At 35.4% G+C, this 24,761-nt stretch overlaps 4 protein-coding genes across 9 annotated transcripts; 1 reads left to right on the top strand and 3 right to left on the bottom strand.

Annotated features, from left to right (window-relative positions):
- Nucleotides 1-929: 929 nt before the first annotated feature.
- On the bottom strand, nt 930-8,148 carry LOC139107916 (FYVE, RhoGEF and PH domain-containing protein 4). Of its 4 annotated transcripts, none has more exons than XM_070665828.1 (7): nt 7,679-8,148; nt 4,588-5,061; nt 3,784-4,499; nt 3,471-3,676; nt 3,015-3,383; nt 2,485-2,930; nt 930-2,398 (listed from the first exon to the last, which is right to left on the bottom strand). In XM_070665828.1, exons 2-7 carry the CDS (start codon nt 5,058-5,060, stop codon nt 2,293-2,295), a joined length of 2,316 nt encoding a protein of 771 aa, XP_070521929.1. In that variant the 5' UTR covers nt 5,061; nt 7,679-8,148; the 3' UTR covers nt 930-2,292. The 4 variants fall into 4 exon arrangements, with proteins under 4 accessions (XP_070521929.1, XP_070521928.1, XP_070521927.1 ...); XM_070665827.1 differs by lacking the exon at nt 7,679-8,148 and adding an exon at nt 6,560-6,691; XM_070665826.1 differs by lacking the exon at nt 7,679-8,148 and adding an exon at nt 6,648-6,667.
- A 310-nt stretch (nt 8,149-8,458) lies between these two features.
- LOC139107912 (formin-binding protein 4) lies at nt 8,459-15,331 on the bottom strand. Its single transcript, XM_070665821.1, has 13 exons — nt 14,932-15,331; nt 14,600-14,754; nt 14,313-14,418; nt 14,055-14,234; nt 13,824-13,989; nt 13,048-13,760; nt 12,585-12,979; nt 12,350-12,483; nt 10,460-10,602; nt 10,113-10,358; nt 9,646-9,974; nt 9,258-9,572; nt 8,459-9,096 (listed from the first exon to the last, which is right to left on the bottom strand). Exons 1-13 carry the CDS (start codon nt 15,005-15,007, stop codon nt 9,004-9,006), a joined length of 3,051 nt encoding a protein of 1,016 aa, XP_070521922.1. The 5' UTR covers nt 15,008-15,331; the 3' UTR covers nt 8,459-9,003.
- A 426-nt stretch (nt 15,332-15,757) lies between these two features.
- On the bottom strand, nt 15,758-19,637 carry Sip1 (septin interacting protein 1). The gene is made up of 8 exons (XM_070665822.1): nt 19,197-19,637; nt 18,877-19,081; nt 18,451-18,628; nt 17,401-18,356; nt 17,121-17,317; nt 16,613-17,041; nt 16,364-16,521; nt 15,758-16,256 (listed from the first exon to the last, which is right to left on the bottom strand). The coding sequence occupies exons 1-8, from the start codon at nt 19,303-19,305 to the stop codon at nt 16,008-16,010; spliced, it is 2,481 nt and encodes an 826-aa protein (XP_070521923.1). The 5' UTR covers nt 19,306-19,637; the 3' UTR covers nt 15,758-16,007.
- Nucleotides 19,638-19,745: 108 nt separating this feature from the next.
- Nucleotides 19,746-23,838, top strand: Phkgamma (phosphorylase kinase gamma). Of its 3 annotated transcripts, none has more exons than XR_011546581.1 (9): nt 19,746-20,151; nt 20,332-20,501; nt 20,617-20,901; nt 20,982-21,072; nt 21,283-21,419; nt 21,496-21,593; nt 22,149-22,232; nt 22,333-22,437; nt 22,734-22,846. XR_011546581.1 is itself a non-coding variant. In XM_070665833.1 (9 exons), the coding sequence occupies exons 1-9, from the start codon at nt 20,060-20,062 to the stop codon at nt 23,167-23,169; spliced, it is 1,251 nt and encodes a 416-aa protein (XP_070521934.1). In that variant the 5' UTR covers nt 19,750-20,059; the 3' UTR covers nt 23,170-23,838. The 3 variants fall into 3 exon arrangements, 2 of the variants coding, with proteins under 2 accessions (XP_070521934.1, XP_070521935.1); XM_070665833.1 differs by lacking the exon at nt 22,333-22,437 and adding an exon at nt 23,035-23,838 and having other exon boundaries at nt 19,750-20,151; nt 22,734-22,892; XM_070665834.1 differs by lacking the exons at nt 22,149-22,232; nt 22,333-22,437 and adding an exon at nt 23,035-23,838 and having other exon boundaries at nt 19,750-20,151; nt 22,734-22,892.
- The last annotated feature ends 923 nt before the right edge of the window (nt 23,839-24,761 follow it).

The raw sequence follows: 24,761 nt of genomic DNA, 5'->3' as shown, positions 1-24,761 counted from the left end.
AATTAGTTAAAATTATATAAAACGTGAACATAATTTTAAATTTAAAAATAAGTCAAGCTATTTTGTCTTTATTTTGTATCATATACTTACGTATCCGAGCCAAGGAGAACATACAGCCTTAGAATCCGCGACACTAGGAGCAGTCATTACGCCGTTGGTAGCGACCATAATGATTAAAGCAAACACTAAGTACGTCATTTTAGTAGAAGAATGCGCTGTAAATGTTTAAATTAATAAAATATATAAGTTAAAATGCTTGTCATGAATTAAGAAATAATTCAGATATAATTACAAGTTTCTAAAATTATGCTGCAACGTTCCGTTAATATAAAAAGTTTAAAAAGAAATTGCGACTGTAATACTTACTATATAGTTTAGCTGGAGAAAGAAGTGTCGTAGATTACACCTGCGTCTGGACTGGCACAAATAAGTATATATGTATACATATATATATACACAAAACTTGCTACGCTTATCTTATCTGATTAATGTGCAATGTATGTCACTTAACGTGTATGTTATCAATTTATTTTACGCTCAAATACGCATAAATGATAAATGTTACACATTCATACTGTAGCATCAATAACAGTTACAACGATATTCTGTTTCAAGGTAAGAATATAAAACAAATGCGATGTTAAAAATGATAAGAAAATTGTGTTAAAAAAATGTGTTGAAGTATCCTTCGTCATTTTTCATGTGCATTTCACATTTACGAGCTTTTACCGATCCAGAATACGGTAGTCGTACTTGCGATTTTGTTCATTTTTCACACAATTGCTTTTTTAAAAAATATAGATATTATTTATGGGAAAAGGAATTTTGGGATTATGCAAGAGAAAGGATCTACTGCGTATATGCTTATCACACCAGGCTTTAGGTTGATAATAAAAAAAATAAATGTATAAGAAACAGAAAATTCTAAATATTCTAATTTGCAAAACTTTATTCCATTGAGAACAGAGAGAACATAAAAAGTTCTGTGCATCTTTGGCATTCGATATTAGGCTCTAATAACGTAGGTCGATTATAAAAAATGTATATCACATAAAAAAGAGATATGTCATAATTTTCTTTTTATACACGTATATCAACTCGACATATAAATTTACACAATAATCGTCTTAATTTTTTTTTTTTATGGTATTATTTTTACTTTTACTAATTGCAAAAGTGACGTTAATCACGAACTTCTCGAATCACACTCTCTGCTACGTCTGCTAAACGAACAACAAGGATGTTTTAAATGACATTAATGCCATTTCACGTACGCAGCTGACGATTTGTATGTGCAGTTCAAGAAACGTGATAAATGCACAGATGCGGAATAATCGGTAGATATGCGAATGCACTTTTGTGCCAAAATGCCTCTAGTAAATGTAATAAAATTTGTAGTTATTGCGATAGTCTGTAACGCTAGATAGGAACTACTAAGTAGTATTTAAAAGCTATAAAATTTTTAATTGACGGAATAAATTTATTGATAAAACTATCGAATCTATTGCATATTTGATAAAATCAATTTTAATAAAAAACGCGATTTTGCACGCGCGCGCTCACATTAGTAGACGCGTTAAATAACACACTATCACTGAAGCACATAATTAACTTTTCAAAGCGTTGCGATGTATCAACTTCCATTGCATATTACGGTCAGCACAGCGTATCGTGATAGAACGAGACATATATATAAATATACTATAACAGAACATTATACAAAACAACAAGCGTTTTTCGGCGATGGCCGCTATTGACTCGATTTCTCTCTTGTAATATATATATACTAATAACAATATATATATAATATATATATATATAAAACATAAGTTAACGTCATTTTAAATATAGCTAATTAACCACTAACGATTATCTTACATTGCCATATCGTCTTCTTATTTACGAATACAGTAGTAAAAAATTGGCTAGTTTGGTTGATACAAAGGTACGAATATTCATTGTACATACGAGGCGATCATAGCGCAATAAGACCGCGCGCTGCTCAGAGGATTCGAGTTTAAATCCATCCGAAAATCGACAAGGCTTTATTCGCTATCCTCTCGGAAGTGGCGATTCCCCAAGAGTATTTTAGGCCGTAAAAGAATTACAGCCTTCTCTTACTACTGCCTTTAAGACCATTCTCTAGTGATTAATTGATAACCATCATCGTGAAAATAATAATGGTTAAAAAAAATTGTAAAACGGAGCCCTATGCTCTAAATAAGAGTGACAGACGTTGTTTAGAGGCCCTGTACTCCACGGAGGAGTAACGAGAACTTTTTTTTTCGTTTTTCATTGTACATCGTTCATCGATTGACTTTCTTGTGCGTTTTCGTTTTCCACCTGCATTAAATGAGGTAGTTCTGCCTTTGTAGCCAACTCCAATGCATTCATCCATCTAAAAATTCAGGAGAATATATTAAGTTCCATTTATTTATTTAGTTATCTAAGAAAGCAGATGGTTTAAATAATTTCTGTATTTACTTCTCTTTGTCCTCTTGAGAAGACGCTTGAAGATAGTAATATTTTCTCGAGTGATGCATCTTGAATGCTCTTATCCGATCTTTCGTGTTTAAGGGGTCTTCATCGGGTAATTTTATACCTTCCGTAACCATAAAGCCTGGCATAGGCGTCGCTGTCATGGCCATGCTCTCCGATTCCGATTTGAACGAATATAGAACGAAATCAACATGCAACGCGAACCATCGTTTTGTCCAAGGCTTACTGGCCTGCGTTTTCAGTAACAGGTATCCCGATAATACTGATGGCGCACTCGCCGATACCTGTAGCAAACTTGGCACTGGTCCAGACGGTGACGACGGTGATTTAGTAAGCGGTTGAGTAAGTGCGGCATGACATAACCTGCATACTCTCATATTCTTATTGTCTTCAAATAATAATTTCTGATTTGAGCATTTACTACAAACCACCTGCAAAACAATAGAAATATCGTATAAATAATTATCATTACAAAATAATTTGTAATCAGAGATTTAATCTCGCTCAATACTCACTATTCCACAAGCCCGACAATTATGCTTTCGTTTCATCACAGAAAAAATAACCTCGCAAACCATGCACCTTGTTACGTCGTCAGCTTTGACCAAAGAAGTTTTAACATTACTTCCAGTTTTCAAACTGGCCTTGCGTCTCATGATTTCTTGCATCGTTTGGAATAGTGCGTCCAACCAGGCTGCCTTTTCCGCTGCACCATGCGTATACAATTCGACGCTTTTATTTTCGTCCCTTACGTAAAACGTGTTTGCAGTTTCTAGATTATCTCCTTCGACTACTTGTAAATTTTCCACCAAAAATTTAGCTCTTAATCGGTACATAGGACCGGGTATCAGTCTTATTGAGCAGAGTAATAATAAATCGCTAAACTGGAAAGAGATAAGCAATTGCAATTGAATATTTTTATATTTCTCAAACATTAATAAACGATGTATAAATTATTAATTATTAATTACCAAAAATAAATGTCTCTCCTGATGATCGCCACTACGCGCTGAGATTTTCACTATACGTCCTTCTTTTACTAGTTCGCGAGTCGCACTGACTAGATCAGTTACATCATATATACTTTCTTGGATTTCCAAAAGCTTCTTAAATTTATCAATCTTTTTCATTGCTTCGTTTGTATGATTTGCGGCAGTTGACACTAATTCCAAAGCTTCTGTAAAATCACAAAAATGTTTCACAATAAATAACCCGTTAAAATATATATTTCGGAACATACACAAAAATTTATACAGTTTTAGTTATATTAATTTATCGACTTACTTTTTGTATCTTCGTAATCTGGATTATCCTCAGTTAGATTTCGTAAATAATCCTTGAGGAGTAATTCATATCGCGGTAGCCTCTGTATAGGACTCAACATGTGGTGTGCTAATGATAATTTAGCACATTCGTCAAGCTTTTGAATTTCGTTAACAATCGCTGCAAACCTGGGAACCTTATTCTGTAGAGTGCTTATCAAATTCATTGCGTAATCAAAATTTTTTACATATTCTGTATACATCTTGAGGAATGGCGCAAAGTTCTTCATTATGTCACCGATTTTCGGATTTGAGTCCCAACATTGCATTCTCTCCTCAAATTGCGGTAATAGAAAATCGTTGTGAAATTTATAAATAGATTTAATATTTGAGAACATGTGCTGGACAGTCTCTGGAGGGAACATCGGATGTGCTCTGTTTTCCTGATCAACCCTGAATTGAAATACTTGGTCGATCAAATGTAGAATGTTGACATAATTTTTTTCAGTAGCTAGTAACTCTTGCGCAACGCGTAAGGCCTTCTTTCGCTTCGAATCGGGAGAACCCTTCTTCGTAAGCAACTTAGGCTCTGATATTGACTCTTCCGTATGATCAGCCACTATGGCGGAGTCTGTTTCCGAAGATCTCGCTTCTTCTGACTCCTCCTCGCTCTCAGATTCGCTTACCGCGTAGGTATCTAATGTATACTGATGAGACCTCCTCTCCGAAGCTACGTACCTGTTTGTGTTAAAAAATACAAGCTTTATATTTTGTTAAACTTAAAATATATTAGTTGCATTAACTTTTCGTTCAAATTTTCACACACCTGCTACTTCTATATTCTAGAACACTATGCGACATTTTAATATAGGACGTTTCCGTAGAAGTTTCCTCGTGCCTCGTGATATCAATGCATTCGGCGGGCGTGGAAGCGGACATGACAAATGGCTGAAATCGCGGGAAGCCACCGAAACTTGCGATCCTGTGGAAGGAATGTCTGACGTATCGTTGCTCCTCAACACCTGTTGCTGCTGCATCCGAATCTTGTGAGTTTCCATTTTCGCTGGTTGTACTTTTCTGCTCCGGTAAATGTGGCGCTTTGGAATGTTCGTCCTGCTCCTGTTCAAGTTCCTGCTTGTCCTCCGTGATTTCCAGATCCGTGTAAAACGTACTGGTGGCCGAGCTGTTTCTCGAGCCGAACATTTTGAATCCCTCGACCGTCCGACTGCTACCGTCTCCAGGCTCCGGGAACAGACGCGTCATCCAGGATGAGATGTCCCTCAGCTGACTTCGTTGCATCCTACGGTCAATTCATGTTGTTAATTGTAGACAATTATCGGGTATCTTGCGCACAGATACAATCGGGACACGAACAGAAGGAAAACTATATGGCGAGAACGTAAGCGGCACGTAAATGCTACACGAACTGCTATATGCAGTTAAAAACTATATTAAATTTTGATAATTTTTTAATGAGAATTACGTGGCGCGATAATGACAATTTTTTCTTCAACTTGATAATATAAAGATAAATGTAAAGAAACATTGTTCACGCGCGTGTTAGTTACTCCTATCGCAATGCTGATTCATTAATCCACTCGACGTGAAGCCGAACCTTTTTTATGATGATAAACCACACTATAATGCTGATTTATATCGTCACGTAGCGAGCTTATTCGCTTCAAATTTCAACGGCGATTTTCTGGTGTACGCGTTACGTTTATTTTAACGGATATTACGATCTCAACACAAGCGATATATATTTTCATCGTCAGTACGGTTCCGAAACAAGTGCACGATAGATCTCTCAGGGGAGAGGCTATTTAAAAACGCATCCTCCTCTTAGATCGATCCATTACGCTAAAATTAACGTGCCGGCCCGTTCCAGCGTGCGGCCGAGAACGCTCGCGTCGGCATCGCTAATTGACACTCGGCATGATTTGAGCAGAACGAACGAAAGACCCGCGTGTCTGCAGCGCGTGTAAACATGCGATTCTGTCCGACTTATTCATATCTACATCTCGAAGACGCAGATGCATCTCAAGTTTGCGCAACACAGAAGAAGAAATTGTTTCAAATTATCAAATTTTTTTAAAGAGCAATTCTTCACGCATAAAGAACAATTTGCAGCGCGTAGATGGAAGTAGAATTCACGTTCAATTAAACATTTCGTTTCTTTTCTAACAACCGATGAACTTTCGGGTAGTCACGCTTTCAGCACAAAATGTTCAGCTTAATTTGTCGACGGATATCGTCCTCGACGTGCCTAGACTCGCACTTTTCCTAGGCTGCACGTTCGCGGCGTAAATACAGATGACTATTATTATCTTATATCAACGCATCGGCATCGTCGACCTAACAGAATGAATGTACGACTGTCCTCAAATTAATATGCCGGGATTCACTCGAAAACTCATCTCGAACGCGGCTTTCCACTTCGCTTGCACTTGGCGTCCTGGTTCTAGTCATGACTAGAGCGAAGTGGCGACTTATCTAAATTTATTTATAACAGCACAGAACCCCAAGGCGCAAAATCGCCTCCCCGCGTAACGAAAAGCATCGCCTTGTGGCCTCGATAATATTATTTAAACCGGTAAACGTTAATTGCCTGCCCTCGGAAGTTTTGCGCGAGAATAAAATAGTAGATTAAGTCTACGATTCGACAAACATTAATAGAGATCAAGATAACAAAAGTTAAACGCAGTTCTTGCTGCCAGCTGAAACGTCTTCTGCATTAAAAATTTTCAATCTGTACAAGAAATATGGTTAAACGTCTCATTATCTTGATCTCTATTAACATTTGCTATTATCAGCAGTCGTCCACGTCTTGATCCATAATTCCAAACTTTTCGATTCTCTTCAGACGACTAGGTATCCAAAACGGACCTCATAAATAACGAATTGCGGACTCCTCATTTTTTATTCATTCACCATGAAATCTTAATCTTGCACTTCCATTAGTCCGATACCTTCCTGCTGCAAAAAGAACGTAGTAATTATTGCATCCGAATAGACGACTGATCGTTCTATAATTTTCAGAGCGGTTTAAACGATATTCTATAAATATATTCTATAACAATATTATTCGCAAAAAGAAAAGAGAAAAAAAAAAAAATTAGGAAGTACGAACAGCATTTGAAAATATCAAGACAGATTTCTTTTGCGGTCCCGGTTAATCTGAGTTCCATCTCTCCTTCCTGTTATCGAAGGCGATACTGCTTACTGAAAAAGAGAATTGACTCCTGAGTTTTCGTTTCACGCGGCAACAAAAAAAACCTAAAGAGCGCGTTCTAAAAGCGATGAATTATCCGTTTATGTCTAATTATAGTTAACGAGGTATTGGCGGTCAAGCCGAGCGGCAAGTTGCTCGTCTACCTTCGACAAAAGATCAAGAATGAGCGCCAGATAAGCGATTTGTTGCTCGATCAATTTCGCTGCGCAAGACGCGTTTTAACTCGGAAAATGTCAGAGCCGCGAGAGAGGAGAAGTGGAAGGGCCGGCAGGTGTACGACGCGGTCTTGTCGCGGGGTACTACGCCCTTTGCCCTCAAGCGGAGTTCCGTCCCGAGTGGAACAGGAACTATATATAATTACATAAAAATAACGCCGAGACAGCGATACACAATAGTAGCGCTCCATTCACCCCAAGGCGCCGATAATCTTCACCCGCGACGTCATTCTGTCTCCCTTCACACCTACGACGAAAACGGAAGGACGTCGCGAGGAGTTACAGTATAAACGTAAACCGGCAAGCGAGTTTAATGTCATTTGGTTGTCGTCATCGATATATCTCTCTCTTTCTCTCTCCCGCGGAGGGAAATAAAACACCTACGCCGCTCGCGTCGATGTTACGCAGCGAGGAAAAGCGGAGGAGAGACGGGGAGCCGGGGGAGGGAGAGTATCAAGTGCTGTCATTACCTCTCGTCTCGGGATCGCTCATGGTGCGGCGGGGCAGCAACAGGCGCACGCGGATCGGCGCGAGCATAATGACCGTTTTAGGCAAGGCGGAACACGGGACGATCGATCCTTTTCTTCTCTCAGAAGGTCCGGAACTCGGCGAGATCACCGGCACTCATGGCCGGCCTGGAGAATCAAACGGTGTTGATCAGCGAGTCACCGCAAATCGCGTCGCGGCATCCTGCATTCGCCGACAAACTGATGACGTAAGGTAGACGAGAAACGAGTCCCGGGATTCACGATCGATCCCTCCCTCGAGAAAACGAGACGCTTTGAATTGTTGTACGGCGCACTTGTCGAACTTGCGGAGACCCTGGCGGTGTATCCAAGTCTGAGAAGTAGCCAGCACTAGCACTTAGATTAATATAAATACAATTCGCACATAAGAGCCCGTTCGCCGGACGACCAGACGACTAGAGTGATCGCGAGTACTAGACTATACCAAGCGTCAATAGTCGACATCGCTCACCCGCCGTTAGCGACGCGGACGGAGTTGGGTTCAACTAAGATGATCTTTTTCGTAGTGGTTAACACCTATAGATAATAATAAAACGCGCCCAACCCTACAGATTTAATTTTTCGAAATTTACATTTTTATCATTTCTTTACTATTATTAATTAATTTTTTTTTTAACTTTTTAACTTCCGATTGGAAAAGAAAGGGATTAAAAAACGGGCAAAATGCATGATCGCCGAGGACGAGATTGACGGCCAGGAAATCGAGAATAAAGAAATGAAGAGTAATATCAAATACCAGGTTCTTTATTTTTACTCTTCATCTTCTCTTGTTTGCAATAAACATTTAAACACGAGTTCATTATTCACATTTTGTAACCGCGCTTAGTGCATGTCCAAAAATAATTTGCATCAAGTCCAATGAAGCTGCAGTATATCTCTCGGCATTAAAAGAAATGCATCAAGTTATAAAGATGCATTCTTATTTTTAACTATATAAAAGTGCAAAATTGTAGCGGCAATAATGACAATAATAATACATTACTTGATTGATTCTACTGTGCATAAGTTATCACAAAGATCGCAATTAATTGTTAAAATACATAATAGTTGCACGAGAGATAAATATTACGTTCAATAATATTTCTACAAAATTCTTACAGCCGGTAAATATACATACGTATCAGACTATGATTAAAAACTTAAACTAATTCGCAGTAGAAGAAAATATTTAACAATGTATATGTACAGTGAAATCTAAGGATGCTAATAACACAGTCTATACGACGTTGGCAATTAACTCTATTTAATAATATATCGTCTTGCGTTATTTATACAGCATCCTCTAGATTCTTTTGTACCCTTTGCCACTTTGCCACCATACTCGACATCTCCTTATGTTTTTTACTATTGCTGATCCTTGCCTAGAATTACATAGTTAATTTAGCATAATTTTTTTTTATATCAAATATATATGCATATATATATATATATGTGTTATTTCCTCTTTCGAAAGTTACCAATCTACACTCAGTCTGACGTATCGTAAAGAATAAAAATTCTACTGTGTAGATAAAACTCTTACCTTTTTCTTCTTTCGCTCTTTCGTTGCTATTTCGCTGGCTACTGTTTCCGATTCTATTTCCGGTTTCGCTTCTTCAGTTGAGGTAGATACTTGCTCCTCAACAGGAACATCCGGTTGTTGTCCAATCCGTTCCGTTTCTGTCTTTTCAATACGCGCGATATCATTGTAAAAAGAATCGAGGGCAGATCCTAAAGATTCCTTTGAGGTTTTGACTGGTGGCTTAGCGATGATTTTGTTATTCGTATAAATCGGTGCGTATCCCACCATGAACTGAATCGCACCCTGTCCACTATGCTTGTTTGCAACAGCGAGGGTCTGCGAAATACAAATATATTTGCATAAATAACAGTAATCTTTTTCTAATATTCGAACACAAAGGAGTACTTACATTGTGCAAATGTTGATGAAAAGTTGGATAATGAACAAATGGTTCCTGAAGAAGACCCGCTTGATGGCTTAGGATAGGTATTGTTCGATCAGCTATCGAATGCGCGTAAATTGCGTTAGTTTGCTGCGATGCCGCGTTATATAATATTCCTTTTAGAGGGGTAGATTCGTAAGGCGTATCCGGCAAATCTACACCAGGTGGCAAAGGCTCCATATTCGCATGGCTCGAAGGAATTGAAGTTTGAGACGTCACAGCCACTTGTGGATGTGCGTAAGATAAAGATTCTAATGCTGGATTTACCACTTGTGTATCCAGAGTCATTATTCTGTCTGTGAACAAAATGCAAATCTTTTTTTATTCACAATTACATTTACGATATTATCATAAGTATTTTTTTTTTAATAAATATACAGAATAATTATTTTTATTCAGCAGTCTTACATTATACACTACTAATAATTAATTACCTTTCCCCAAACGCTTTTTCTTTGCATCCAAGAACTTGTCGTCGGACCTCTCCCTCTTCTTCTTGTCTTTTTTCAAATCTTCGGCGAATATTCCTGGAGGCGGTGGCGGGCTTGGGTCAGATATCCGTGGTGGAGATGGTGCTTCCAAAATCGTAGGAGGTTTCTCTGCTGCGTTTTCGTCATCCGTCTTATTATCATCTATCTCGTCTCCTTGCTTCTCCTTTATTTTCTTTGTCCCAGGTGATTCTAACATATTACAAATAACGATAAAAAAAAAAAAAGATTAAATTATTTATTATTAACACATTACCGTAGAGGAAATATTTATGTACATAAATAATCCATACCTATTACTGACAATTCTTCTGATTCTGGTGGCGGAGTAGTGCACAATTCCATCTCCTCAGTTCCACCGGCAATACCGGTGTCAGGATAAGTCCACTGTAATGTCCCAGTGGATGTATTGTGATAGTAATACCGCTTATGTGACCTAGAAAAATTTCCCGACCAAAATGGAATACATGAGACATTGGTGATGGTAGTGCCGTTTTTCTATTATAACTTTCTATGTTACATTCAATACACGCTTAAATAATGTTTCCGTGGTGAAACATTCGTCGCGGTATACTCGCGTCACCGGTTTCTTAACCGAAAGCAGAAATTAATAGAACATAATCTAGTAATCACTCCTACCTGCAATGTCGTATCTCGTTTTTACTCGACGAAGGCCTTTCATTATAGGAGAGATGGGAGATGTAATTATGTAATTATCAAAATATGTTTTCTCATGGGGAGCATTAATGCGAGATTACTGCAGAGTGAAGGAGAAGTGAGGCATTGTGACTGAAGTGCAGGGAAAATAATGATGAAAATTAAATCCTAATATCTGGTTTATTTGCCATTAGCATGTTCCAAGGATTACCAGATATTGTTAAGTATAATAAAATAGGATAATACTTACATTGTTAATCGTCGTTCGTTATCGAATAGATTAACGGATAAAATGATATAATACCAGATAAATTTCTTATACACTTTGCAGCATATGTGCGTAAAAATAATATTGCATTTTCTTTCGCATTTTATTAAAATATTTAGTATATTAAACAAGGTAGATGTGTATCTTATAAAATTATAATATTCGTTTACTTTAATAAATATCGTAAAGTTAATTTTTATATATGCATATTTATATAAAATTTTCTCAATATGAGCAGTAATAATTTTCTTTAAATCACAAAAAAGTATTCTCTTATTTCAATTAATTATATCACTGTCAAAAATAATATTGATAATTCTATTAAATATTTTAATAATTATTCATCAAAACGATACATTTTTTACAATGTATCATTCATATGCTATCATACTAACGTAAATTATTAACCCTGCAATCAAAGAAAATGAGTTTTTTTTCACTTTTTTATATGATGTCTTCTTGTCTTCATTTTAATAATTGTTATTTCGATTACTTCGCACTTCTCTCATAACCGTTCATGGCACATATTTTTAATTAATTACTTACTTGTTACTTGATTATCGCTTATAGCGTTTACATAAAAATTATTTTATCACAGCACATATTAATTATCACATTAACGATATCACAAGACTTGAAAGACTTTAAATATAGCACTAAAAAAATATATTACACTTCGGGACTGTAATCTTTACAAGCTTTGCACCTTCACTTAAGCTAAAAAAATGGTTGCATTCAAAATGATTGTATCAGGCTGTGTCATTGTACTAAATTAAAAGAAAATGTATCTACAAATATAAAAACTATTGTATATAACCATTATATATAATTCAATATTGATTACTTATTTTTGAATATTACTAAATTAACATTTACGATCTATTTTTATGTCAATTAGAAAAATATCCTTGAATATATACTAGATCTAAAAATTGTTAAAAACTCTTTCAGTATATAAAAATTGTCATAAATATTTAACTGCTCAAATACGTTTCTTGAAAAAAATTAATACTAAATCTATTATTTAACTAACTTGCATCTATGTAACTTTTGGCTAAAAACGAATAAATTCTTTCAATGATGAATGAAATCATGTAGCAATACATGGCAATTGTACATGTATATGGAATTTGTATAAATATATATTCGTTATATAAATTAATGATACATTTAAAGCCATTGAACATAGACATGTCTCCTCATTATGAGGCACCTATATTTATGTCCAAAAGTGCAAATTGCATATGGAATACTGTACCTATCCCATTGACATAGCCAACCAGCTGGTGCCGCATCTTGTTCTAATCTTTCCAATTCATGATTTGTATTAGTTAGCCACTTTTGAAAGTAAGTATCCTCTAAGCTACCTGCAGTCCATGCAGTAGATAATGTCTAAATAACAAACAGAGCAATTTATATTAATAATATATTGATTGTTAAACGTTTTGAAAATAGAACAAGGCAAAATAACGTTTATAAAAATGAATACTCACTTGTAATTGAATTTGCATTGTTTGAACGGCTGAGACACTCTCTCTTCCTTCCGAAAGAAATTTTAGTTTCTCCGTTATAATCTGGGACAAATTGTTCATCTCTTCGTTAGTCTTTTCTTCGACCACACTTGACATCGTTTTGTAGTCTGCAGACACTTCCGAGTCGCATGATTCGTCTTTCAAGTTCAGCTTATCTTCGATCTTAACGGACTGTTCTGTTTCCTTACATATTTCATCGCATTCCTTTGGAGTTTCTGCACACAATTGATTTTGCCCTTCCGCGTTACTGTCTTCGGCATTGCGTGAAGCAGTTTCAGTGCTCATAAGATCACTGTTATCATCTCGAATTATACTTTCTTGATATGTATCGTTGCTTTGTTTAACTTTGGATGTAACTAAAATTAATGAGAAAATCATTAAAAATTAAAAGCATTTTAAAAACATAATTAATATAAATTCTTACCATCAAATGCTATTCTCTTTTTTCTTTGAAAAGCTTTGCCGCATACTTGCATATCTTCTAAAAACATATTAGTTTTAGATTTATCTTCGTCTGTCTTCGATTCCTTCTCCTCCGTTTTTTCATGATCGTTCTTTAATTCTTGCACATCCTTATTGTCATTACATTGATCCGAAGCTTGTACATTGCCAGAATTTTTCGCGGAAGATTCGTGAGTATTTTTTAACGAAGTTGTTACGTATTCCTCGTTCTGAGCAATCGGGAACAGAGGCTTTACCTCCTGCTTAGATCTAACTTCCTCTTCCCCATCTGAATCATCTCCATAACCAGGTACTAAAGATACGTTGAAATCTAATTTCGGAACTGTATTAATATCTTTTCTATTTTTGTTTCCCGTTAGAAACTCTTTTTCGCTTTGAACTGTAATAGTCTTGTTGTCGGATTCGATCATTTTACGATCCTCAAGTTCTTCAGATTGACTTGTGGAGTTTATATCGATTGAATCAGGTTTAGATGAATGATACAAATTTCTGTTAGGTGATTGTATTCCCATTGGACAAAAAACAGGTCCGATTGCAGCGCTTTTTACATACGGTCCAGGCTTGGACTTTCCCGGCTGAGGTAAAGGCTTTGATATCTTACTCTCTTCTAAAGAATTATTTTCATCTTCTGAATCACTTCCATCGCTACCAAAAGATGTTATCATCTCTATTCGCCTGTAAAATAATTTTTTTTTAATTATATAAAAATAATACAAATCTATTTTAAATATATCATACCCATCATCCGAATCGTCGTCCTTTGTCGGAGACTCGCTCTTAATTTCCGGCTTGGTTTCTGTATTATTTTTCTTGGAAGTTTCATTATGTAGAAATCTGTTACGATTTCTTGCCACCACTTCCTGCGGTATCATACCCTCTGGTATATTTGCTTGAGATTGTCGATCTGTAACCAGTGGTCATAAATATTTTCCCTTATTAAAAATAGAAATTATTAAAAATGATAATTACATGCAATTGATGAAAAGTCCACCCAGTGTGGCCCCTGGATGGAATTTTTTACTCCAGATCCTACTTCCGATTGTTTTTTTAAGACGCGTAATTCCTCTGGCATATCCCATGTTACTTCATTAGTTTTTATATGCCAATAGTAAGGATAACCACTAGATTCATCATAGCATTCTTGCCACACTAAAATACAAATTTTTTACAGTATTAGATAATTCTGCAATATATATTTTTTAATCATTATTTGTTTAAAATTCTCACATGATTGGTTTGAATGATGCACAGATTGTTCAACTGCCTTAGTTGCTAAGCTTGTTGCAGTAGCAACATTTGGAACAGGTTGTTCAGGAGCAATGAGTTGAATTTCCTATAAATATATAATACATATACAAAATCCAGACCACCTGTACATCTTATTTAAAAGCTAAAAATATGATTCTATAAAAAAATGTTGACAAAAGTTGTTGGATTTAGCCCATATATGTATACATATCTATATATACTACAAAGTAAATATAATTTATCTTGATCCAGACAACATCAGTTACCTTAAAAAAATCATTGACTTGATCATCTAATTTCTGAGTATCCTTCTTAGGATCCTCTGTGTCACTATCGGAATTATATTGGCATAACATGTTGGCCAATGGATTATTGGCTTCATTCTGTACAGGTTGTACATTATTTATTGGCTTAACTCTACCTGCAATAATTTATAATACTAGGTAAATGATTGCTATGTATGTGCAGTAAATTTCAGTGCATATTTCAATAATTATTAATGTTAGCGCAAAGTATAAGATACAGAAAGTGATAGAAATAAAAAAAAAAAAAACTAATATATTCAATTTACCAAGTAAAGAGAAATAATGATAGTTACTTTGCGTGTGCTCGCTGTGGTAAGTGCCCTGAGGCTTGTTGAGCGTGAGGACTGGCCTTCTTTGGCGTCTCTTCATAATATAGAAGACAGCGATAAGAAGACTAGATAGAACGATAGAAGGCCCCGCGAGAAACTTGCGGCGCAGAATACACGCGTCTCGTCAACCACGGTCCTCGTTCGCATACATTTCGATATCGAGCCGTATACGTGCACATATCATATACGTGAGATAACGCGTATCCCCGTAACGTCAAATAAATAACTATTGTTGGAAAACCGTAATATCGGTTCGCGATCTAACCTATAACGGCTGTACGTTTTGTTTGTGAACTACTCTCTTTCAGCACTACTCCAGAAATGACGGAAGTACGATTAATTCGCAACTTCCGGATGTAGAGTGCTGCACCGTCTTAGCGCCTATTCCTTATTTACTTCCAATCAATGAACGGTTCTATTTAAAAGTCACTGACGCGCAATGATATATTCGTCTGATTAAGCTTCGAGTTTGATTGTAGTACGTACTACTAAAAAATAAAACGCCTGATTTGGCGACGGTTGACTTTTATTACTACCTCGAATTGCCGTCAGCGTCGTATTTTGGGATTTCTCGGAAGCTAAAATAAAATTTAAATTTTCCACGTGAGACTCTAAGACGCTTTATTTTTTAATTTTGATTTTTGATTGTACTATTTTTTTTTATTTATATTTTTATTTTTAATTGTACAAAAAGTGACGTGCTATTTATCTTCGGTGTATATAATATATTAAATTTAAACATACACCGCGAATAAAAAGGTGTAAATTAAATAAAATGTCAATTTAAAAATCGTGTTTATAAAGAAAATTATTTTATTTTATAATCTATTTACAACATAAATACAATATTGAATATATAGTAATTGTACAGTTTAAACTCCTTACCAGCGTGTAAATCATAATTTGGCGCGATTTTGGACGAAATAATCTGGTAAAAAGAAGCATTACTCTGTGTCGTAAAAAGAAGGCGAAATCTAAACTGTACAAGTAATACATATATATATATTTTTAAAAATTATTACGAGTTATTAGATAAATTATTAAAGTTCAGACATATCCAATAAGGCATTTAAATGTGTTGGGAGCCAATTTGTACCATTGTGACATACAAATAAAACATTGCTGTCGATATACGCCTGAACATTGCCCACTTTGTAAACCTGCTTGGCTTCTTTATACCTATTCGGAATCGGCATAAATAATATACCTCGTTCTTCGCATTTTTTTTGTACAAAATCCTTGAAACCTTGCGGAATTTGTGAGGCCGTTCGTACCGCTTCAGCGAGTCTCTGTAAAAGAAAAATAATATAATATCACAGGAAATAGAAATATATGAATATTTCTTGCAATTAATATAACAACGTTAAATTAAACAATTAATATGTAATTTCAATACCTCCATTCTTGGCTGCGCAATTGGTGCCATTTGAGATATCGTCGGCTGAGTTCTCTCTAAGCTTGTTAAATATGAAACTTGTTCTAGTGCGCCAGGTTGATGGTTTTGTGGTCCACTGACGGCTCTGTTCATCATGTCCAATGCTTTCTTGAAATGCTCTGTAAATCAATAAGACTCGGATTTCAACAATCGTAAATCACGAAAAGAAAAAAAAAAAAAAGATAAATTTAGCATTGTAATGCAACGTACCTTTTATTACGGGTTCTGTCAGTAATTTGTCACTCAGCATCCCTTTCCAGCCCATATACCATGTTGTAACTTGGTCGTAATTAGGCGAATGATTGAGCCAAAGCGCCAAAACTTGTAACCATTTTGGAAAAAAGAATTTATCGAGTAATCCTGCCATGATATGAACGGGAATCAATTCCTTCCATTCGTATACCCAGTTCCATTGATCCAAGTGTTGTTGATGTGGATTTATAACAAACTCGGATAAGGCTATTTGCAATTTTGGAATAATGTTTTTGACTAAAAACGCTTCCATGTCTCCCTTAGAGAAAACTTCTGCCCAAGGTTGTAACATTAATCTAGCGGATCTGTCTGACGGATGCCAACCTCCTAAGGCAGATCCGAGTTTTCTACGTATTATTGGATATATTAAAGTATCTAAACGATTTCCTAAATAACAATAAGAAATAAAAATTATTACAACAGATCGTTTGTATAATTAAATATAGTTATGTATGTGTATGCTTACGTAATAAAGGTAACCAAGGATGAATCCATGTGTGGATAGGTACGGTATCAGTAAGAGGGTTCCACTCTTCTACTTCTAATGTCAATTTCGGCAATACTAATAAATCTAATATATTTTCCAAGATCCAATTAGGTAATAGTGGCATCCAGTATTCTATTAATTCGATTAAAGATTCAGGCTGTCTGCACGTCCACTGCCTAATTAATTTATAAATAAAAATATATTAGAAAACATATATTAAAAAACTGCTTTTATACATATTAAAATATAAAAAACTTACTGTATGGCTCCTCTGATTGATGGCATCCAAGCATTCCATACCAATTGATCGTATGATTGCATAGTCTGTGTCTGAAGAGTTGTACTAACTCCATTCTCCAAAATATCTTTCCATTGTTGGAATAATTTTATCGGTTGTTTCGGTTGCATTAATGGATTCCAATTGAGTAGGTAATCTTTTATCTTTGGCGCTACAAAACTGCTAGCTAATTCACCAAGTTCGTACATCTTATACTCTTCATAATAATTATCCTGCAAATTTTTAAAAGCTTCCGCAGTTTCTTGCAGCGACAGTTCATTCGTCTCGTTCATCAATTTAGTTACGATAACAAACACATTCTCCAAGGTGTCAATCAGTTGACTGTGCTGATCGACGACTTTAGATAAATTTTTTTTCTCGGATTCTAAAGCAATTACTCTATCATTTAAATGCCTCATTCGCCGATCGTTTTGAATAATATCTTGCTCGCACATGTCCACAAGTAAATTTAAATTATGTTGCAATTCAGGCAGGGCAAAGTTTAATTTTTTCAATTTCTTATCCGATGTAATTACGGTCTCGTCGGGACACTGTTGACCACCAGCGATCGCATGATATCCGCTAAGTATCCTTTGTTCAGGCCCCGTCATATCAATAACTTTAACTCTGCTCATATCGCTCGATACAGGAATTTTTCTATTTGGCTTCAATTTTCCATCTTCCAAAACTTGATCTACACTTCTGTAAACGTATCTGACTTTTTTTTTATTACTGTCACCCTTTCGCCATTGCGATACCTTGGACTTGGACTCTTTTGCTTCCTCTCCATCGTCATCCTTCTTCTTCTCGGGAATTTTCGGCGTTTTTTCTGGACCATATGCGCCAATCGCACCTCTTCCTCTTCTGAGATGCGCCTCCACTGGCGCGCTTATTCCTTGTAACTGTTTACCTAAACCTTTACCAGGTTCAAATCCCATCTAAATAAAAAATTTTTTTTTTTGCATTACTTTACTATTTTACATTATGCTGCCGTAATTTATAAATAATTCATAATTATTGTTTATAAAGTACCTGCAGCAATAATTTAGCGCCAATGCCCTTTGTATGCACTTCCCAACTACCCATTCCACTTTTCATCAGCAACGGATTTACTTGATTACGCTTTTTACGCAGGCCAGCAATGTCGCTATCCAAACTCATAGAAAAGGACGGACGCGATTTAGAACTATTTGGCCTCTCATCTTCCGAACTAAAACAGAATATTTAAAAAAAAAAAGATTTTAAGAGCATATTTCACTTGTGGTAAAATTGGAAAAGTCATATAAACATAGATAAAATTTATAAAACGTTGATGCAAGGCATATCTAACTTAAATATGTACAATGTAAATAATAAGCTTTAAAAAGAAGCGTTTTCGAACTTATATCATTTATAAATTAAAAAATTTATTTTAAGAAAAATCAAGAAACTCATTTATAAAACATGTTCAAATTTTACCTGGAGGTACTGTTCTTAGTATCCTGTGTTTCATCTTCATCTTCGTCCTCATCTTCCTCTTTTTTTTCTTTGGGTTTTCCTGCCTGCTGGATACCGCCAGCAACAAAAGCAACTGGCACTGTATAATTTTTAGGACCTTTGTTAAAGGTCTTGAAAGATGGCCTGGCAGATAATTCATCTTCATCGCTGTCATCCGCCCATATTCCTATTAATCGGAAAATTAAAAAAAAAATTGCAAAATTGAATTATTACAAGAAATTAAAATTGTAACAATAAAATAATTCTACATAAAATATTCTGCAGCATGTTTAAAGACATACCCAGCATTTGTTGTTTCTTCGAGAGTTTACGTCGTGGACGGTTTATGTTAAATTCATTGTCTAAATCATAATCGGTGATTTCGAAGCTCTCTACCTCGTCCTCGGACATCTTGTTATATTATTTGATTAATTACAATACGGTATAACTCGCGACGATATAACCTCCGAGATATTTTGGCAAAATCCGCAGGCGTGTTAAAAAACCTCGTATCATCGAGAAACTACGCAGACTACAAAATTGACAGGTTACATTTTCCACGTAGCTGTACGGTTTCACTAATAACGTGCACTACGATCAAACGAAACACTCAACAAATTCTCGAACACGGCCAAATCTGGCTAAATCTGGCCAAATCTCAGATTAAGAGGTAAACAAAAATTAGATAGAACAAGCTAGAGTGGCCGAGTTATTTGAGGGGGAGAAAAAATGGTGGAGCAAAAAAAACAAAAAATTACTCCGCAACTGTTGCAGAGGCTGCTCCAATGAGTCGGCCAATGAGATCGCGTGGCCGCCTTGCCTGATTCGCCGAGGCTCCGATCGGCGATACGCATTTGCGCCATCTACGGTACGTACATATTGTGCGGATATACGCGGATACTCCTCGACATTACGGCGTGCTAATGCGAATTTAATTCGGGCTGCTGTTTATAGCTGTTTGACGGAGACTCGCGGAGTATGCGAGCGTGACAATACCGTTGCGTGACAGGGGATTTCGTTAGCGGTATGCTCCGATAACCCGCGGGGTGACGAATCTCTTTCGGAGGGAGTGCGTTGTCCTCGATCCGACGCATCGCTGGGGCTCGCGCGAGAAAAACGGCGTTCTTCTTATGAGCGAGCCAGCGGGCCGCACGCGACGCGAATCATGGCGAAGGATGAAGGGGACGACTTGCTGCCGGACAAGGACGCGGCAAAGGGCTTCTACGCCAAGTACGAACCTAAGGAGATTCTGGGAAGGTGCGTCTCGCTCTCTGGTTACCCTTCACCCTAGCCATCCCCTCGCGCTTGCATCTCGCGTGCTCTCGGTATATCCGGAGATCGAATTGATGACATTACATAATTAAAACAAATTTTGACGGGCTGCCGCGCGCAAATATCGTCGCTCGGCGAAATCGAATTAATCTCTGTGGATTTCAGGGGTATATCTTCCACTGTGAGAAGGTGCATCGAAAAGGAGACGGGAATCGAGTACGCGGCTAAAATTATAGACATCAGCAACGAGACACGGGAAGATGGACACACTATGAAAGATGCTACACTGCAGGAAGTACAGATACTTCGTAGAGTAGCTGGGCATCCGTATATAAGTATGTTTCAAGCTTTTTTTAAGATGGCAATTGCAAAACACATTTAATTTATTTATAAATGAATGTATGAAAAGACCTACAGAACAATTACAGTTGTTTTTTTTCTTCTTTCTAGTTGAGTTACATGATGTTTTTGAGTCTAGTACATTTATATTCTTAATATTTGAATTATGCAAGAATGGAGAGTTGTTTGATTATCTCACATCAGTTGTAACACTCTCTGAAAAAAAGACACGTTATATTATGAGACAAGTGTTTGAAGGAGTCCAGCATATACACAATCAGGGGATAGTACATAGGGATTTGAAACCTGAGAATATATTGCTTGATGACAACTTGAATGTGAAAATAACAGACTTTGGATTTGCCAGAGTTTTAAAACCTGGAGAAAAATTAGAAGGTTTGTGTATTTTCTCTTTTTTTTTTATACATATATGTCTTACAAATTAAAAAAATATATATTTTTGTTATATTTTACAGATCTTTGTGGCACGCCTGGTTATCTAGCACCAGAAGTATTAAAGTGCAATATGTTTGACAATACAGAAGGTTATGGATTTGAAGTTGACATGTAAGATTTTGTCAGAGTTAAGAAAAAAATAGATGCATACATATAGAATACACAGTAGTTTAATGTCATTTTCATGAACAAGTACATGATTTTATTTATTTAATTGCTTATACATGTACACAAGTACAGAAATTAATTTTTAAATATATTGTAATTGTGTTAAAGTAGAATTCTATTATATTTTCCATTTTTGTATGTATGATGTAATAGATGGGCTTGTGGCGTGATTATGTTTACGCTATTAGTTGGCTGCCCTCCATTTTGGCATCGGAAGCAAATGGTCATGTTAAGAAATATAATGGACGGAAATTATTCATTCACTTCTCCCGAATGGGCTGACATAACGGGTAAAATTTAAAATTAATAAGAAATTGTATTTTCAGAAAATTAAATATTAATATGCATTATATCTTTATGTTATAGAGGCTCCAAAGGATTTAATAAGACAGTTGTTAGTTGTTGACCCCAAAAGAAGAATTTCTATAAAGGATGCACTGGATCATTCGTTCTTCCACACTGTTGTAAGTTGTTGATGTTAAATATATCAAACAAAATGCCATAATTCATATCTAATTAAAAATAAAAAAAAATATATATATTGTATATATATATATATATATTTTTTTTTTTTTATTTAATAACTAATGTACATACTTTATGCACATTACAATCTACTGCAAATTTACGACATTTTACTATTAATTTATTTTGCTTTATTTGCACCTACTCATTCCTTTCATTTTAAAACTTATGTTTTGTATATTTATCTGAATCAAGTACCTTAAGAGAAACATTTTTTTCTCTCTTTGAAACATTACATAATTCTGTTATAAATAATTTTATATCTATCAATAACATGCACAGCAGAAAGCAAACAAAGTGCACATGTAAAACATTAATATTTTATTATACTGTGATACAGATTTTATATATGGGGCAGGTATAACTGACGTTTAAAATATAATTCCTTATATATTTTATTATTTTTTATTAATCTTCTTTAAAGCAGAAAAAATTGTCATAAATGATGATAAGTTAATCATTATATTATAAAGTATAAGTTATTGACCTTACAGCTGTGGGATCAGGACATCGCTCCTCTAAAACGTTCTCTGTCTTCTAACTCGCGACGTCTGAGTAGGATATCTCAATTAGCTTTGGTAATTGGTTTACTTTTATTTTTATTTTGTCCGGTAGCAATGTTTACTATGTTTAATATAGAACTTGTTAATTTTATATAACAGTTAACACTTATTTTAGATCGATTATGTTAAAATCATAAGTAGGATTGGAAGTATTTGTATCGTTTGAAAATCAATGGAGAATGGGAAACTAAGCTACTTGCATATATAATTAACAAAGCTTGTGCGTGGCTTGTATTCGCACATGTGCATTAATCACTTAAAAATATTCTTGCCCAGGAGGATTTACTAATAATATTAAAAAACACATGTTAGGCATTACGTTATATTCAATTACATCATATTACTGTAACAAAAAGAAACTTTATTCTCTATTATAATTATTAATTAATTGTTTTTCTTTTACATACATATAAATGTATAATATTTAAAGAGCTTTTTCACTTTTTGCTTAGTAGATAATACATTTTTATTTTCATATATATACATATATAAATATATGTTCTATTTATTATGTAGGAATTGAAGGCAAAATCGTTCAACGCAAGGAAGAGATTCCAGTTGGCAATTATTTGTGTAAGAGCTGTTATTCGTATTAAACGACTTCATATCACACCTGAGCCACTTTCGACATATGTAGCTTGTACCGATCCATACAGAATAAAAATTTTGCGAAAGGTAAGTAATAATACATAATTAAAAAAAAAAGCGTTCGTATTATAACGAATCAATTCAAGTGCACAACAGAAAGTGATTAAAAAAAAAATATTAGGTATAATTATTACATTTTATTAAAAATTACTTTCATAATCGTTTTTAGGTGATTGACGGCTGCGCTTTTCGCGTATATGGGCATTGGGTGAAAAAAGGAGAGGGCCAGAATCGTGCGGCACTTTTTGAAAACACGCCAAAGACAGAGTTGAAGCACCTGTACGTTAGTAATTTAAGTAGATAACTATTACTTTGTTAAAATGTTTTAGTTAAATTTGCCGGTACAGGAATCTCGATGGTTCTAATGAAATATGATGACGTATCAGTCAGATGTAATTATAGTCGAACCAGAAATTTTTTTCTGAGTTTGAATAGCAAATAAATAGTACTTGGACTAATCAACTTTTCACTAAAGTTTATACAAGATTGTCTGCAGTGCTTTGATTTTAATATAATTAATTAGTATATCAAGATTGAAATCAACGAAAAGTTTTGTGTAAAATATTCGAATTTCCAATCTGAGAATATAAAGTATTTTCTGATATTTTAAAACACATATATTTTTACGATATAACGATGCCATATTATTACTAGAATGTAATAGAGTAATTTGTTAAAAATTAGTTAAAAGTTTGTTTTTTTTTTTAAAGTAACACATATTTGGTTATTAAAAAAATGTATTCCTACATGAATTACAATACATTGAGGCATACTTATTAGACAATATATATAGATATATGTAATATTAACGTTTTATTTTTGCAGAATTTTAAACTATTTCAAGTTAGTATAAAACAGTATAAAAATATTTTTTCAGAGATCAATTTGTAGACTAGTTTCTATTAGAGAAGTTAATATTTCATGTAAAATCTAGTCAACAATTTTTGTACAAATAAACTTGTCTTAAAGTACATATGATATTGATATACTTCTATAAAAAAAAAAAAAAAAATACATAGATAAATCAAAAATTATTAATGAAATAATAGAATAAAACACTTTACTTATTTCTATTAGATTTAATTTTAGTTTACTTTTAAACTTTATTAGTTTTAACAGTTGGGACAAAAATAAAAAATTAAGGTACATCAAGACTAATGGGCATTTAATGATTTAATTACATATGTTTGTACAAATCAGTTTGACTTAGCTATTCTTGCATCTGTTTCAGAAAAAATGTCAAATACGACTGTCATTGCGTGACACTTTCATCAGTCATGTCACACCTGTCACTTCCGTCATTTCCATCACTTTGCCTTCCATTGCAACCCAATACTTGAAGAGAATACACAAAAATTAAACGTCGGATGAAAAAAGAATGAAAGATACAAAAACGGCTCAGAACAGCGAATATCCATTGCACCTGTATTATCCCTATATAATTGTGATTCTACGAGTGGTATGTTAGTTTTTTTAATTTTATTTTTACGTCGAGTGGGATTGCAAGTTGTCGATTAAAATATAACCGTTTCCTCGCAAAATAATCGCGAAAAGAAAAATTAACGCGATGACGCTTTTAGCGAGCGCAGCTGCGGTCATCTCGCAGCTTCTGCCTGCCTTTCGCGACCTCGTGGAGCTCGTGGGCGCGTGATAGGCGCGCTCGCGCATTGGCGAAAGTAAACAATAGAGCATAACCCCGTCCGCCGGTGGGCGGGTGGACGGGTGGACGAGCGGCCGGAGAAACGGAGGGACGGACGGACGGAGTAGAAGTGGCAACAGTGCGCGCGTTCGTGCTTGCGCGGCGTCGATCCATGTGACAGAGAAGGAACGTAACAAAAGGTGGTGGAGGGTGACGCCGCTGCCGCCGCGATCGGAGCGCGAGTGTTTGCCCGGGCG

The sequence above is a fragment of the Cardiocondyla obscurior genome, linkage group LG14 (assembly GCF_019399895.1).
Source record: "Cardiocondyla obscurior isolate alpha-2009 linkage group LG14, Cobs3.1, whole genome shotgun sequence".
Classification (NCBI taxonomy): Eukaryota; Metazoa; Arthropoda; class Insecta; order Hymenoptera; family Formicidae; genus Cardiocondyla; species Cardiocondyla obscurior.
This window is presented reverse-complemented; position numbering and strand designations above follow the sequence as displayed.